We start from the raw sequence: 17632 nt of genomic DNA on the forward strand, positions 1-17632 counted from the left end.
GGGAGAGGATTGGTGGTGACCACGCACAGCCAACATTTGTGGACCTTTGGACTTGAATATTCAAAGGCAGAGTTAGTTTTAAAAAATCTTTATTTGCCCCAGGCAGCCCTGTAGAATTCTAATTCTTTGGGTTGGCTCCTAGATCCAAAGAAAACATGTCAAGGTTTGGATTTGATTCAGCAGCCTGCCTGAAACATGGACCTGTGTACTTCACTCTCTTCCTCTGTTGTACATGAGAGGAGGAAATTGAAATTTTTCACTTTTGAACTCACCATAGTTCCTTGTGCTTTAAGATGATAGTAAAACAATTGGCTTAAATAGTGTTGCTGTATTCCAAATCAATACACTAACAGCAATTGAGAAAACACCTTGCTGCCCTATGAGTAGAATGCTGTGGGTTGTATTGGTTATATGCTGTTGTGAGCCATTTGGTGACAGGGACCATCTTATTGTTTTTGCTATGTAAACAGCTTTGAGAACTTTTTGTTGTTGTTGAAAAACAGTATATAAATATTCTTAATTTGTGTGTACACTAATACCAGAACAAATCTAGTCAACTGGCTTGAAATTGTAGTCCTCCTGAAACTATGCAACGTAAGTGAACACAGTATGACCCGAAGGAGTATTGCTTTGAGCAGCATTCTGATTGTCTATGCAAACCTACTTATATAAGCAAAAACTGTGTTGTGCTAGTAAGGATTGCTAGTTAGCAGTAGCCTCTAGGATTGTGTAGACCTGGTAATAAAAACTAACACTTGTCTTTTGATGTACTAAGCTAATGGAAAAAGATTGAGTGTTTGCTTGATACAAGGTAATGGCAGCTTTTGACCAGAAATGTGTGTAGGCTGAACAATAAACACAGAGTAATATTGTATGTTTCTGGCCAAAAGCAGTATCTACTTGTTTCTTACATGCATATTGTTTATGCAATAACCACCTTCTTCAGACACTCAAAAAAGGAATAATGTACTCACATACACCACCCTCAGAGCACGCCCACAAATCCTGTCCTAGTGCGGAAGTGCTCAAAAACCTCTCCTCTGCACTGTCCACACTTAGGAGATTCTTTCTGTAATCAGAAGGCTAGGGTAATAAAGAAGGCTCATGACTCAAATGCATCAGCTGGTCAGGGTATGCTGTAGATCTTTTATTGTCAGGATAGGTTTTGCTTGAAATTGTCATAGTGGAACTGACCTACATTATTATCCAAGTCATGCATTACTACATTATTTTCCAGTACTTCATTTGTGTATAATGAATCCTGAATAATGCTGTGTTGTTGATGGGGGGGCGGGTTGAGCGAGAACAGTAAAGGGAGAAGGGAATAAGCCTGGAAAGGAGAGTGAAGGCAGGCATGTAGTTAGGGGACAGGGAGCTCGTGTTCACCACTCTCCCCAGTGGCCCCTTGGGCATGGCCAGCACCCATTCCCACTCAGCCATCCTGAGTTCATTTCGCAGCCGGCTTCATTGCTGGCTGAGTGTTTCCTTCAAAGCGAGGGAGAAAACAAAGAAAATAGTGAGGGGCAAGCCAGGTGGCTCTCAGGAGCTGGGCGTCTTGGGTTCTTTTAACCCATTTGCCCAATTATAGCTCCGCCCCAAGTGATGGGAGAAGGGAGGGGTGACTGGAAGCTGGGCAGTCATGAGAGGAGGGAGATGTTGAATGAGGGAAGGGAAGAGCAGGAGGCAGATAGAGGAGCAAGAGAAAGGAAATGGAGTTAAAGGGCTCTATTTCCTCCTGTTACCGCTTGCACTTTTTTGCAGATCCCTCATGTGCTACGTACTTGACTGTTCAAGCTGCAATCCCATGCACACTTGGGAGTTTCTTCAGAGTAAGCCTGCATAGGATCAGACTGGTTGCTTCCAGGCCTGCAGAACATAAAGCCCGGGGGCTAGATCTGGCCCGCAGGGATTTTTTGCTGGCCCCATGGGTGGCCCAAATTATTGTTGTGCCTGAGGTGAGGTGCAAAATGCCACCTTGCCCTATGGACTTGGTGGGGGTATTCCCCCTTTCAAAATTGATCTTTGCAAGTGTTGAAAGTGCAGTGGGGACAGGGAAAAGGTTGCCATGAGCCTCTTCTTACATTCTCATGCTATGGGTAACTAATAATTGCTTTCATTAATATTTTTAATAATTATTAATGTGCTGACCATTTATCTCGGCCCCTGCATACCAAGTCATGTTTGTTTCCAGCCCACCAGGGTAGTTGACTTGTACATCCCTTTAACCAACATGGTGCCCATTCTTAATTGATATTGCAGTAGTTAATTTTATCACAGCAATAGCTCTTGTTTTAGGGCTGTAGCTCGATTTAAGAAATCATGGTCAATGAGTCATATGAGTTTTAGTCATTCCATTAAATGTGCAGATGGGTAAAAACAATAGTTTACAATTAATTAAATTGATTAGTCATTTAGTCAAATAATATTGCAGCACTAATTTGTTTAGTGAGTAATGAGATAGTCTTTCCCCCTTCCTACTAAATTTTGCTAGCTCCGTTGTAATGGACTGTGTATGAGCTAATTCCTTTTGCTTCTCTTTGAAGTCTTCTATAAAATTCTGCCATTGCCTTCTTATCTAGGAACACAGGAAACTGCCTGATGCAGAGTCAGACCAGTTCAGTATTTATCTGGAGAACAGTATTTGTTCTCCAGCTTGGAGAAGACTGGCAGCGGTTCCTCCAAAGTTGCAGGCAGAAGTCTGTCTCAGCCCTATCTTGGAGATGCCAGGGAGGGAACTTGGAACCTTCTGGATGCAAGCATGCAGATGCTCTTCCCAGAGCGGCCCCATCCCCTGAGGGGAATATCTCCCAGTGCTCATACATGTCTACCATTCAAATGCAAACCATGGTGGATCCTGCTTAGCAAAGGGGACAATTCATACTTGCTGCAGAACAAGTCTAGTTCTGTTCTTACAAAGGGCTAGTGTACATGTGAATATGCCTGTTGGGATGGAAATATTGACACATTCTTGCTTTAGACACAGAAGTATGCAGAATGGTAGTCACTCAGGGACAAAGGACTGTTCAGTGTATGTGACAGTCTCCCAAATGAGCTTACCTTCAAAGCCCTAAATGGCTTGGGACCAAGATACCTGAGGGGCTGCCTACTCCTGCATAGTTGTGCCATAGTGTAGAGAAGCTTTCCTGTACCACTTGTGACTGGTGGTGACATGCATAGAGCCTTTTATGTGGTGATCCTGGCACTCTCAAACTCTCTGTCCCTTGATCTCCAGATAATTTCCTCCCTATTAAATTTCAAGGCGGAACTGAAGACATTCTTATTTTGCAAGTCTTCCTTGAGGTGCAAAAATGGTTTTCTGCTGCATTCATATCTTTAGGCTGCACCTACTGTGATTTGTTTTAATGCTATTTTTTGGTATGTTGGTTTTAACTTACTATTTTAAGCAACCATGAGGTAAAGGTAAAGTGTGTGATCGAGTCGGTGTCGACTCCTGGTGACCACAGAGCCCTGTGGTTTTCTTTGGTAGAATACAGGAGGGGTTTACCATTGCCTCCTCCTGCGCAGTATGAGATGATGCCTTTCAGCACCTTCCTATATTGCTGTTGCCCGATATAGGTGTTTCCCATAGTCTGGGAAACATACCAGTGGGGATTCGAACCAGCAACCTCTGGCTTGCTAGTTAAGTCATTTCCCCACTACACCATTAGCTGGCTGTACAAATTGCTAAAATGTTTTTGTTTGTTTCTAAAATTGGGGAGAAGGCTTTGTAGATTTGAGTGGAGGAATGGCAAGAGGAGGAACTGCTTTCCCCCTTTGTTCAAAATTGTCCCCCTTTCCTGCACTCAACTTGTAACTGATGCTTGACTCCTGAGGTACAGGAAAGGCATGTCACACAACACCCAATAGAGTCTACTCATCATGAGTCAATGGCCATCTTAAAGAAGACACATGTTCTTATCCTGTTCTAGTCAGAGTGACGGCTTCTGCTGGGGCAGAAATCCAAGAGGGACAGAGATTCTGGATCCATTCATTGACAGAACCCCTTGCTTGGGGAAGGGTTGCTCAGGACAACTCAGAAGGAATGGGGATCAGGACTGTGGCAAGCTCCAAGCAGGAACCCACAAGCGCTGAGTTAAACAACATAGCAGAAGACCAATCTTTATGGCTGCTGCCCGGGCACAATAAATTGATCCTGCTTCTTCCCTAGCTCTGCTGCTTACAAAGGCCTTGGCCTGTCTTCTAGGTGCTTGCTTCTGTGGTGCTGGGAAATCTGTACTAGGGCTGGCAGATCTTCCAGGGGCTCCTCAGAGAATGAAGGCAGGGCTGCATTTTTGGTTTGTGGTAGAGATGCTGGTTTGGAATTCTTTCCACCTATGGTGTGGCCACATTTGGAATACTGTGTGTACAGTTCTGATCACCATATTTCAAAAAGGATATTGTAGAACTGGAAAAAGGAACAGAAGAGGGCAATCAAGGTGATCAGGAATCTAGAACAACTTCATTATGAGGTAAGGCTACAATATTTGGGGCTTTTTATTTTACAAAAAAGGCAACTAAGGGAAAATATGATGAGGTTTATGAATCATGCATGGTATGGAGAGAGAAGTTCTTCTCCCTCTCTCACAACACTAGAACCAGGGGATATCCCGTGAAACTGATTGCCAGGAAATTTAGGACTGACAAAAGGAAGTAGTTTTTCACACAGTGCATGATTGATCAATGGAATTCTCTGTCTCAGGATATACTGAGAGCCAGCAGTTTGGATGGCTTTAAGCAGGGCTTAGACAAATTCGTGGAGGACAAGCTTATCAATGACTACTAGTCTTAATGGCTATAGACTACCTTGAGTCTTGGAGGCAGGATGCCTCTGAATGCCAGTTGCAGAGGAGCAACAGCCAAGAGAGAGCATGCCAGGTTGTGGGCTTCTGGTTGTGGACTTCCCATAGTTTAAGGGAGGAGAGCTGGTCTTGTGGTAGCAAGCATGAATTGTCCACTTTTGCTAAACAGGATCTGGCCTAGTTTGCCCTTGAATGGAAGACTACATGTGAACACTGTAAGATATTCCCTTGAGGGAATGGGGGCATTCTGGGAAGAGCATCTACTACTTCAACTACTACAAATATCTATATACTACTTCTCAACAAAAGTTTCCAAAGTGGCCCCTGTCCCCAAAGGGCTCACAATCTAAAAAGAAACCCAAGATAGACACCACTAACAGTCACTGGAGGGGTACTGTGCTGGGTGTGGATAGGGCCAGTTGCTCTCTCTCCCTGCTAAATAAAAAGGAGTTGGTTGTGCCATCGAGTCAGTGTCGACTCCTGGCAACCACAGAGCCATGTCGTTTTCTTGGTAGAATACAGGAGGGGTTTACTGTTGCCTTCTCCCGCACAGTATGAGATGATGCCTTTCAGCACCTTCCTATATTGCTGCTGCCCGATATAGGAGTTTCCCATATTCTGGGAAACACAACAGCAGGGATTCGAACCAACAGCCTCCTGCTCTCTAGGTTGCTTCCCCACTGCGCCACCGGCACTTTAAAAAGGTGCCTCTTTGTCCATTTAGCAGGGGCTTGCATGCTGAAGGTTCCAGGTTCCCTCCCTAGCATCTTCAATATAGGGCTGAGAGAGACTCCTACCTGCAACCTTGGAGAAGCTGCTGCCAGTCTGTCTAGATAAGACTAAGCTAGATGGACAATTGTCTAACTCAGTATAAGGCAGCTTCCTCTGTTGCTATCATGTGGGCCACTCTGGGAAACAGAGTGCTGGACTAGATAGGCCTTGGGTCTGATCTCGCAAGGCTCCTTTTATGTTACATTCATCTGCTATGTAGGATCTAGTTTGGTCTTTGCTTCTACTCTTGAAAGTAGTCTGGAGTTGTAAGGCATGAACAGAAGGGAAATGGAGAACTCTGGAAAAATAAACTGTGTTACTTTCAGCTGGGTGCTGGAATATGATCTGTTTACCCAGAACATCCGTATTTGCAGAACATAATGCAATGGGGCAGAAAGAATTACTTGTAAATTATATCAAATCTTAATTTGAGGCATATATTTACATCTGTGCCAAACCTAGCAGCAACAGCTTGGGAGTCCTCTGTTTTATGCGTTTATTCTTTGTTTGCTTTAAGTGTATTTATGTTGACATCATTGGGCTTGTTTCTTGTCATGTGATTTACTAGCTGTAGCTGAGAAAGCACATGCTGATCATCTGGGCCTTAAAGGTGCCATTGGTGTTCCAAGCAAAATTGTAATTGGCCTTAATTAGATTTGAAGGCATAAATGAAAATGTCAGCAGGATAGTGGGAATTTTACAAATCAACAGTCTTGGCACTGTAGGAGAATTTGGCCAGACTAACCTGTCATGCTAATATTACGTGCATATATTGTCCTGCTTCTCTAAAACATTGTTTGCAAATGTTGCACTGAGAACTTGTTCTCTGCGTCCTCCTTGTGTAATTGTTGCTGAAAATCTGAACAAGTATTCTACAGATTAGAAATGATCATTACTTGCTAATTGGGTGTGATGAAAGCAGGATGGACCTTTCTACAGTGTGCCCTTATAATACTTTACTATTAGCAAAATGGTCCCTTTTCGATGTCAGTGCAATGCCACAAGTCCTTTTTCAATGTTGGTGTAATGCCAGTATCATACCATTCTATCCGTATTCAGTGGTTGGTGGCAGGGTTAGCTCTACTGTTTAAATCTGGCAAGATCTGTAGTTCAGTACAGAAGAGCAGGGTCTGCCCTGGTTTGCATTTGAATGGGAGTCTATGTGTGAGCACTATAAGATATTCCCCTCAGGGGATAGGGCCTGCTCTGAAAAGAGCATCTGCATGCTTGCATACAGAAGGTCCTAGATTCCCTCCCTGGCATCTCCAAGATAGGGCTGAGAGAGACTCCTACCCGTAACCTTAGAGAAGCTGCAGCCAGTCTGTGTAGACAATACTGAGCTAGATGTACCAATGGTCTGACTCGGTATAAGGCAGCTTCCTATGTCCCTATGTTCCTGTCTTGTTCTGGCATTCAGTTACCAGATTTTTTTTAGAAATAATGTCTAATACTGCTCTTCCATGGAGCTTCCAGTGGCCTCCTAACCACACTCCTGGTAAGGTCCCTATACCCGCTTACCTTCAGTAAAGCTTCAACATCATTTGTTCTTGGCCTATTCCCTGAGCCCCATCAGCAGGCATGATGCAATCTTAATTTCTGTAAAGCAAAACAACATTTTATGGCATTTTAAGACTAATAAATGTATTGTGACATAAATTTCCATTGACCAGAGCTCATAGAATTATAGAGTTGGGAGGGACCTTGGCAGCCTTCTAGTCTATCCCCCTGCACGGTGCAGGAAACTGACAGCATCCCTGAAATGTGGCTGTCCAGCCTCCGTTTGAAAACCTCCAGTGAAGGAAAGTTCACCACTGCAAGAGGCCGACTGTTCCTCTATCTTGGTTTCTTACAGTTAGGAAACTTTTTCTAAAGTCTAACTTAAATTTGGTGCCTTGTAATTTCAACCCATTGGTTCTAGTCCTTCCTTGCCCCTAGCAGCAACAGAGAGCAAGTCACTCCTTCTCTGTGGCAGCTCTGCAGATATTTGAAGACAGCTATCTTGTCTTGACTTTGAGGATACCATGGACAGCCAGGGAAACAAACAAATGGATCATAAAACAAATCAATCCAGAATTTTCACTCGAAGCACAATTGACCAGGCTCATACTTTCATACTTTAGAGACATTATGCAAAAACCCAGCTCCCTTGAGAAGTCCATAATGTTGGGGAAAGTTGAAGGAAAGAGAAGAAAGGATGACCAGCAGCAAGGTGGATGGACTCGATTATGACAACAGTGAATGTACCACTGAGAGACCTTAAAGGCCAAGTTGAAGACAGATCATCCTGGAGAGAATCTATGTGCGCTAAGAGTCAACACCGACTTGACAGCACTTAATCAGTCAATCTTGCCTCCACTTAGTCTTCTCTTCTCCAGGCTTTGTCTGACTTATCAGATGCCTGAAGGGATCACCTAAGTGGAGTAGGTATATATAAGGCTGTCACATTCTAGTTCCCCAAATCCGGGCAGCCTAAATTGCATATTATGCACATTCATTGTTGCGTTGTCAGCAGCAGACACAAAGCAACAGGCGAGGGTGGTAGTGGACCTCTTTGTTTAGCTGTGGAATATTTGAGCAGAACGAGTCCTCTTTTCTCTAGTGTCATTGTTGGGGCACCACTTCTCTAGAACACTTATTGCCTGATGTATTTAAGCAGCCATGTTATAAACTGTTATTAAACAAAGTAAATACTTAACACCAGCTTGGTGTAGTGGTTAGAGTGCTGGACTAGGACCGGGGAGACCCGAGTTAAAATCCTCATTCAGCCAGGATACTAGCTGGGTGACTCTGGGCCAGTCACTTCTCTCTCAGCCTAACCTACTTCACAGGGTTGATGTGAAAGAGAAACCCAAGTATGTAGTACACCGCTCTGGGCTCCTTGGAGGAAGAGCGGGATATAAATGTAAAAATAATAATAATAATAATCATAATACAGTTTTCTGTCACTTCTCACCCACACTTGTCGTCATATTTGTTTTTCATATTTGATTGTGTTATTGAAGTGAAACATTACTTCATTAAATGCTTTACCCTCTCCTGTGTAAAGAATGCATCAAACGGCATTTAAAAAAATGCGCAAAACAGCTGTCAAGGTCCAGGGTTGAGCACAATTGTGTTTAGGAATTCTCTCCTATGAATGTGACAACCCTACTTATCAGTCATCTTGCCAATCATTTCAAGTAAGCAATCACTGAAAATGTGTCAGGTGACTCATGAATGAGGCAGAAAATGTTTGCTGCATGAGATTCCACCCCCCCACACACACACACCTACATGCTAAAAGCACTTGACTCAAGTAGCCGTTCTGCCAGTGAGGATCACCAGAGAAGGTACCATTGAGATCACAGCTACTGGGAGTGAAGTAAGAAAACAATAGATGACAATATGCAGAGGCTCAACTGAAGGTCATTTATAGGCATGCTCACAGGCAGTCATTATCTTCCTTGGAGATGACGACAGGCAGCACAGGATTATCTTCCTTGGAGGCCTTCAGAAGAGCCTTAAAGACCTCTCTTTTTAGCCTAGCTTTTAATGATATCTGGTTTTAATTTTAATGAGTTTTAATCTGGTTTAAATGTTTCCTGGTTTTAATTGTTTGATTATGTGTTTTTGATTTTAATGTAAACCACCCTGAGCCGCTTTAGGAAGGGCAGTATATAAACTGAATTAATTAATTAATTAATTAATTAATTAATGATAAAAGATATGCAATAGCTTTTAGCCTCTTCCAAGCCAGCTAAATAAGGTCTGGGATACATTACATGAGAACGGACTGAGATTCATTTAAGGGTGGACTCAGGAGAAGGAGTTTGAAAACCATTCTGAGAACTAGGGCGTTCTGTGATTTGGGCTAGTCACACTTTATCCAAGAGTTACTATGTCTCTAAAACAAAACAAAACAAAACCCTCTCTAAACATTCCAAGACTGGATAACACTGAACTACACCATAGGGTTTTCATACATTATATCCTCTATTAGCTCTCTTCTCACCTGCCCGTGTGTAGTATAGTTATAACAACATTGGACTATTTTACAAAACAAAAAACAAAAACGCTTAAACTAAAACAAGCAATATCACATTTTTTCATGATTTTGGCTGGTTAGAGACCACAATAAAGGACTGATTGACTGACATTTTTTTCATGTGACAGTAGACTTGAGCTAGAGCACAGACCCCTGTCTTCATAGCTACACTAAAATCCAGGATTCTCCATTGTTTGATATGGACAGGGCAAAACAGTACTTCAAAATGAATCAGAAATTTCTTTCCTGGACCATAATGTGCTGTCCGGATCTAAATTTTCCGCTATGAACACCAGTACTCCTCTAAATGTTAACCACAATTCTGGCTTTCCTCATTGGCTAAGAACAGTGGAAGGAGGAGTCGGCTGGCTAACACTAAATGATTGGTCACAATAGTACCTGCACTTTTTAATTTGTATATCTGATTCTAAGAGGGTTAGAAGCTTCTTTTAATTAAGGAAAGAAATCTGGGATACAGAACTGCTACTGGTATAAGTGGGCATTAGGTGGCATGCCCAGAACCTGGGAATAATTGGGCCATTTTGCAACCCTATACTGTATACCCCAAGTACAGAGAAAATTCCACCCATCCCACAAGTGAGGCCCAAAGGTCAAACAATGCACAAGGCCATGGACAGACAGTATGCAAAGCTTGTCTTAATTTGTTCTCTCTTGCTGCAACTTAATAAGCATAACATTTGCTTTGTATAAAATTGGAATTTGCTTTAGTAGTACGTAGATTTTAACATCAAGGACAGGGAGGCAGGGTAGATAACGTATAAGCATCCAAGCCTGGGGATGCTTTTTTAAACCTTTTTGCACGTGTCTATTCAGTAAGTCCCATGGATTTCATTAGGGTTTACTCCATGATGTGTGTTTAGGACTGCAGTTTTAAACTTGTCAAAAACCATTCTGAAAGTTTTGCCGTGTGCCCTCATTTCTAACAAGCAGCACCATAGTTGTGTGTGGTATGAGTATAAGGGCTATAGCCATGGGTCTCAATTGTAGACATGCTGGTTACAAGTGGTTCTTTTATTTTAGACTTGCTACCAAAACTGCCTGCACTGTTGGCTAGACATCTCAACAATGCTTTTGGCTTGAAGTGGGTTGGGGAGCAGTTTGACTCCAGTATCAATTTAAGCAAGTTTGGTGTATTGGGAAAGGATGAGGAAATGTAGGTGCAGTTTAAAACTTTATTAAGAGTTAAAGATGGAGATACAGAAGGCAAAAAGGTTAGTGAGGCAAGATAATAATTCAATAATTTTGCTAACGTTCTAAATGAGAGTCTTGGTAAAGGCTAGTAGTAGTTTGGCTAGGGTTCCAAATCAGAGCCTGCTTAGAGGCTTGCAGTGTGAAGTGAAGCAGAAAGAGAAGCGAAAGGAGCTTAGAGAGAGACACGAGAAGTTAGTTATTACCAGTCCTTCCTGGATGTATTTGGTGCCTGATGGCCGGCACTCGAGCCTCTTTCTGTAGCAAAGCATGGGGTAGTTGCGGTGCGAAAGAGCAAGGGGGCAGCCCCAACCACAGCTCGCTTATGGGAATCTATAGAGTCTAAGTGGGACCTGAACTGAGTCCTCCAGAATCCAGAGCCATTGTAGCCTGGCTGGGGTATTTGTATCCAAAAACGTGCCCTGAGACAGGTTGTTGTTTACCAAGCAATTCCCTCTCCCTGTAGGGTGGGTGAATCCGTGCAAGACAAAAGTGTCTATAGTGGGCTGGACTCAATCATTCTACACGTGCCTTGTTAAACAAAGGCAGGAGCAGCTATGCAAATGTGGATATGACCTTGTGAGGTGGGCTAGTGTTTGTTTACTTATCTTGAGCCTCCGGTGTTCCCCAGGTGCAAAGATACACCCCGATAGTTGGTTAACAAGTGACTCCTTGCTGGTCTTTATCAGTCAGTTCATTAATGTGGATGTGTTGGGAAATGTACTGTTTATCTATGCTCCTTTCTGAGAGTCTTTCATGTTATCTCTTAGGCAGGAGGATCCCTTCTCTGATTGATTTATCTTCAATGGGTCTGTATAGTTTTGGCCATAGCTCATTAGGGAGGCACAGGCACATCCTATTTTGGTCAGATTAGCCTGCACTATCAACCTGCTCTGAGCCAAGACTTTTCAACTAGGCAGGGTGAAAAGTTCATGAAGATCATGATCTAGTGTTGCTGGGAGATCCAAGAGGGACGCTTTGCAGTGCTAACCCAAAATGTAGCTTACTGGCAACAGCCTTGAATACAAAGCTTAATTTAATGCAGGAAATATCTGTGTGTACAGAACTGTAAGAGCAAATAAGCAGGTTCTTCCAAGTACAAACTGAACCTACATTCCGTATAGCTTTTCATTAGTTTTTGCAAAGTGGAAAATGCAAACTCTGATCTCAAGGTCACACAGGAAAACTTCTATGGGTCCTCTGGGTCCAATTTACAGCTGTAAAAATATAGGGTATTCACTCTGGATCCAGTTTACAGCTATAAGAATAGAGGGTATTCACTTCTCTTCACTCAGTGACAGGATTAGTGTGGATTATCTTATTTATCATATGATGGTTGACTCTCTCTCCTTTTTTATCACATAATATATTTTATCTTTTGAAGTGGCTATCGCAGATCAGCTACCATAAATCTTTTCTTAAAATGTATATGCTGTATTAATCTATGAATAGATCTCTTTACTTGATGGCCACTATCTCATCTATATGAACTGATTTCCATGCTCACAGAGAGTGAAACAGCAGAATTTTCTCTCAACTGTGTCAGCACACTGAGGAGCCACTTGTCATGTATAATTGCTTGGTCAGATATTCTTTGAGGATCGATATGATTCTTGAAAATGTTCCATATCAAACTAAGTTTCATTTACTCCCAAGCAAGTAGGTGAAGGATTTGCAGTAGTAACTGTTGTCAACAATTTTGCTGAAAGGTTTATTATTCTTAAGATTATTGAACTTATGATTTAGAGATGGACTGTAGTTCAGTAACTTTGCATACAGATGGTCCTAGATTAAATTCCATTCCCTGCTATCTCCAGATAGGGTTGGAAAAGGATTGTCTGAAATACTGGAGAGCTTTTGAAGTCACAAACTGTACTACTGAGCTAGGTAGGCCAATGGTCTAACTCTGTTTAAGGCAGTTATATGACTGGTTTTGAATGATGGTCAAAATTTAATGGTATTAAGTAGCTTTATGTTGAGTTATGGACATTGCCTATCATCTCCAAGTACTGGATGAGAGTCTTTATATCAGATTTTCCGATCTATACTTATCAGAATCCCATAGACTAAGCTTATTATTACTACTGTAAAGCCTGACTTCAGTTTGTTTGACCAAAATTGATCTAAGTGATAACATTCCATTATTCCTCCTTTTATCCCCATTGTTTTGCAGGCTCTTCAAAGTAATTTGAAGTACTCTCTCTTACCAAGGCGTCTTATTATCAGCAAGAGGTTGTCTCAGTGCTTACATCCGGCTTTGCCTAGCGGGGTGCATTTAAAGGCACTAGAGACGTATGAAATAATATTTAAAATTATTGGGACCAAATGGCTTGCAAAAGACTTGTTTCTGTACAGGTAAACTTTCTGTGCTTAAAAAACCAAGATAAAATTTAATTTAATTCAATTCAATTTTATGTATTCAGTAGCTGACTTCTTCCTCTCTTGTTCCAGCTCAGGCTTGTTTCCTTTGCTGGCAAATGCATCAATGTCGGTGAGGCCTGTACTCCTTGGTCTGTATGAGAAATACTTTCTTCCCTTGCAGAAGTCTCTCCTACCAAGTCTTCAAGCCTTCATAACTGGGCTTCTTCCTGGATTAGAGGAAGGGTCAGAAATCTATGACAGGTAAGTATCTCCTGCTTTTAGAAGAAATAACAGTTCTCTTCTGTTTATTAGGAATTACAGCTTCCAGCATTTCTTCAGTTGCGCAGAATTTGGGAAAGGATGCTATCAAGTGCTTTTACAGGGCAGGAGCAGATACATTTCTGAAAGAGAAAAACAGAAAAGGCTTGGCCATATGGATTTTGAGTCTCAACATTCTTTCAGTATTTGTCAAAGGCCACAGATTTTTAGCAGGAAATACCTGTGGCTACAGAATTATAAACACACAGGTGTTCCCAGATTGGCACAGAAAGGCTCATATGATACCAGGCTTTGACTTAGCAGGCTCTAGAAATATCCCTGCACCAAAAGTATTTGGGAGGAGCATTGGCAGTGGACAAGCTTCTCTCTGTCAGTAAGCTTATTAATATTAAGCCTTCTCTAACGCCTGGGAGTTCCTCTTGACTCCTTACTTTCACTTACACTCTGTCTGTGCTTGTGTGTCTGTATAAAATGCATACAGGGCACTGTTATGAGTTTAAAGTGTTTCACAAATATTTCCCCTGAAACCCTGTTTGAGATAGCTCAGGAGTATTATTATCCTATTGTTGATGGGGGTGCTGAGGCTGAGAAAACTTCCTTTAAGGCCCTGAATGAGTTAATGACTGGGATTTGAACTGGGAACTTCTAGCTCACACTGTTTTCCACTATATTATATCAGCTCTGTCCATCACCAAACCATGGCCCCTTCTCAAGGAGCCTCCCCTTCCTCCTGAATATGTTCTGTTTTTCTCTCTAAACATATATCCTGCATATTATTATTTAATATGCAGACTGTAGTAATGTATGCAGCTTGGGGGCTTTACTGTTGTTCAAGGTGTTGGTGTGTACTGACTTCTTAATTTTGGATTTTTCTGGGAATACAAAATGTGTAATCTAGTACAGTAGTCTAAAGAATGCCTAGAGTGTAAAGAATGGGGTGCCCCAATCGTGGAAACGCCTGCCATCACGATTACAGCATTCACCCCTTCAGATGACTGCTTCTGGGACCATGATCAATGCTGGGGTGGGGGAGACAGATGGTGAGTGATGGCTGGGGCGGGATTTGTGATGTGCTTTGGGACACTGTATGGATGTTGAACAACTTTTCACAATGTCTAAATAGGGCAAAGGTTTTCTTTTAATCTTAAAATCCTCCCAAAAACTATTTACCAAAATGTACAAGAGCAGGCAGATGGGGGACTGTCAATGTTACTCAATATGAATTTTCAAGAAGACTTTCCCCCTCTAAATGTGAGATTTCTTCCCCTTCAAACCCTCAAAGATTTGGAAAAACATTTTAAGGAAAGAAAAAAGATTATATGTATCTAATATGCAGTTCTTCTTGAGTCTTTCTGAGACTATCATTTGTTTTACCAATCAAAAGGAATTTTGTCTCCTTTACAAGGTGTGAACAATTCTTGCATAACTTATACATCCTGTTTTTCTACCCTAGCTTATGTGGTTTCAGGGGGAAAGAATGACCACAGGTTCCTCTTTTTCATAGTAAAATCTGTATTGGTAGTATTAAATAACAAAATTTAAAATAGCAGTATTTAAATTGCTATTTAAGGAAAAGCAAGACCTTTGCATTTATATTTGCATTGGTAGTAGTGGTCTTAAGGTATGTTCTTATAATTTTTTGAGGCTTGGGTGTTAATATTTGGTGGTTTTCTGCCTAGAGGAGAAACTTCAGTCAGCACAATGCTAACTCTAGCCCTCCTGATGCCTTAACACCAATTGATCTGTATAATGAGTATCTATCTAGTACATGAGTAACAAAAGTAATGTGCACAGAGCTTGTCCAGAGAGCACATGGCAGCAAGAGTTGCTTCTTTGAGTTTTAATCGGTGGTAACATACTATATTCATGATTTACCACTCACCTTTGAAATATCAGTCTTTTCTACCCCTTCTAGTGAGCTGTTAATAGGGTGATCGATTGAAAATGAGAGAGTTAACAATAGTTTGTGGTTCATGAAAAAACTCATCTTTGGTGATGTGGATAATGCTAATTGATGGAAGAAGGTGAGATGCATAACAAGCTTTTTATTTCAGCAGAAACTGACTGTGGTAAACATTTCCAGACTTTCTTGTCTTTTATTAGGGTATAAACACCCTTGAATTAGCTAGTAGAATGTTGACTCAATGGAACTTAGTATTGAAATAACTTCATTTCCTTCCTTTAACAGAACAGATGCTTTGCTTGTGAAGTTGTCTCTATTAATTGGTAAAGAAGTGCTATATTCAGCACTGTGGGGAAGCGTGCTAGCTAGCCCTTATGTTAGACTACCTGCATCGCTCTTTGTTGTTAGCCATATCAACAGAGAACTATCTGGAAAACAACAGAACTATATGCTGGGGACTGATGCTAAGCTTACGGTAGGTTACAGAAGTGATAATATGGTGGCTTTTGTATATGTTTATGATTAAATGCTGGAAGAATATGGGTAAACTACAGTTTAATTATATACTCATGAAAGTAATATCTTCAGATATTGCATGTTCACCCTTTCACATTGGTTTATTTATTTATTGTTCAATTGTTCAATTTTTATACTGCCTTTCATAATGCATCTCAAGGCAGTTTACAAAAGTTAAATGTGAGTGTGCTGAACATAAACATAATGAGACATCTTTTAATGACTTAATTTCCTTAATTTTAGTATGGAAATCATTAAAGTACATTATCTTTTTTAATGTACAAGTTCAACTTAATTTCAGCTGTATAAATCTCAGTCACAATGTCCTCTGCAGATGGGCTGCAGAGGACATAGTGACATATCTTGGGAATGTGCAACCAATATGTAAGTTGATGTATACGAAATTTTTTTTTTAACATTGACAGAGACTGTTGACACAGTTTGAGGGATATTTTCCATTTGTTTTTGCTATTACTTTTCTGTGCATTTGTTTAGCCTATGTTCAGCTCATTAGCTGCTTTCAACTGCACAACCATGCCTTTAAAAAAAGAACTGCGGTTACTATGGTTAACAACTACGCCCTTGCAACTCGTGGGGACTTCTCAATGGAAGTGGTGAATTATTGGGGAGAGTATCTTTAGGTAGTGCTCAAAGCTTTGCACACTAGTGCAGGTAAAGCAAATTCCTCCCAAGGGGGCTCACAGGGGTGGATCCTTTCTGCTCTCTGTATGCTTGCAGTCCCACTTCTTATTACCCAGATATTAGGAGGCTACATCTGAGCCACCTAATGGCAGAGCAGAGAAATGGCTTGACTACCAAACCAGAGGTTGCCAGCAGACTATGTTTCCCAGTCTATGGGAAACACCTATATCGGGCAGCAGCGCTATAGGAAGATGCTGAAAGGCATCATCTCATACTGTGCAGGTGGAGGCAACGGTGAACCGCTCCTGTATTCTACCAAAGACAACCACAGGGCTCTGTGGTCACCAGGAGTCGATACCAACTCGATGGTACATTTCATCTTTACATCGGTGCTCCTGTAGCTAGCTATGTTGTTACCAAACTGACTTTAGGTGAATCCTCCTAAATATGCTCCAGCTCTACCCAAGTCAAGTCAAATCTATTTATGGTCAAAGACCAGAAATCAAAACATATGTACAAATAAGAATCAACAGTGCTTACAGTAGTTTGGTATAATGTTTCAGCATAGCAAATAAACCCCAAGTTACATGAGCTGGTCTGCTCTCTGATGTCTAACTTTCCTAGCCACCACACAGAACTTTGTGACATTAGTCGCTATCTCCTTCTTCTGATCATAAATCATGTAATTAACATTAAATATTTCTGTATGCCCTGGATAATTGACCAGCAGAGCAATACAATTTTATAGCGGAGCAATAAAACGTTGACAAAAGTCCCTGTAACGGGAACACTAAAGTAAAATGTGAAAAATTGATTCTCGATCTCCAGAATCACAAAGGCACAGTCTCTGTTCTATAGGAATCCTTCTGAACCTACCCTCCAAATCAGCCGAAGGTAATACATTAAATCGGGCCAACGTGAACATCCTGTGATATTTAGCAATTTTAAGTTTATCTAAAGAACTTGCAGGTTTGTTATAGGGCTGTAGCCCCCAGAAAACTTCCTTGGGGATTAGAGACCAATCAGTTTGCGCCTCGATATATATGTGTAGTTCTAGTGCCAATCTTGCATGGATGAATCCCATCTTCAGCAGGACATCTAAGCTAAAGCCATAAAGGCTTAGTTTAC

The 17632-nt window shown here is 41.4% G+C and overlaps 1 protein-coding gene across 3 annotated transcripts in view; it reads left to right on the plus strand.

Annotated features, from left to right (window-relative positions):
• Window positions 1-17632, plus strand: part of DOP1B (DOP1 leucine zipper like protein B) — a 111088-nt gene that overhangs the window by 9236 nt on the left and 84220 nt on the right. For 2 of the 3 annotated variants that reach the window (XM_053305280.1, XM_053305279.1), the window contains exons 3-5: window positions 12977-13158; window positions 13255-13425; window positions 15632-15821. In XM_053305280.1, coding sequence (XP_053161255.1) covers window positions 12977-13158; window positions 13255-13425; window positions 15632-15821 — 543 coding nt within the window. Of the gene's footprint in view, window positions 1-12976; window positions 13159-13254; window positions 13426-15432; window positions 15468-15631; window positions 15822-17632 lie in introns of those variants that run through there. The other variant, XM_053305281.1, reaches the window with a different exon arrangement.

The sequence above is a fragment of the Hemicordylus capensis genome, chromosome 3 (genome assembly GCF_027244095.1).
Source record: "Hemicordylus capensis ecotype Gifberg chromosome 3, rHemCap1.1.pri, whole genome shotgun sequence".
In the NCBI taxonomy this organism is placed as follows: domain Eukaryota; kingdom Metazoa; phylum Chordata; class Lepidosauria; order Squamata; family Cordylidae; genus Hemicordylus; species Hemicordylus capensis.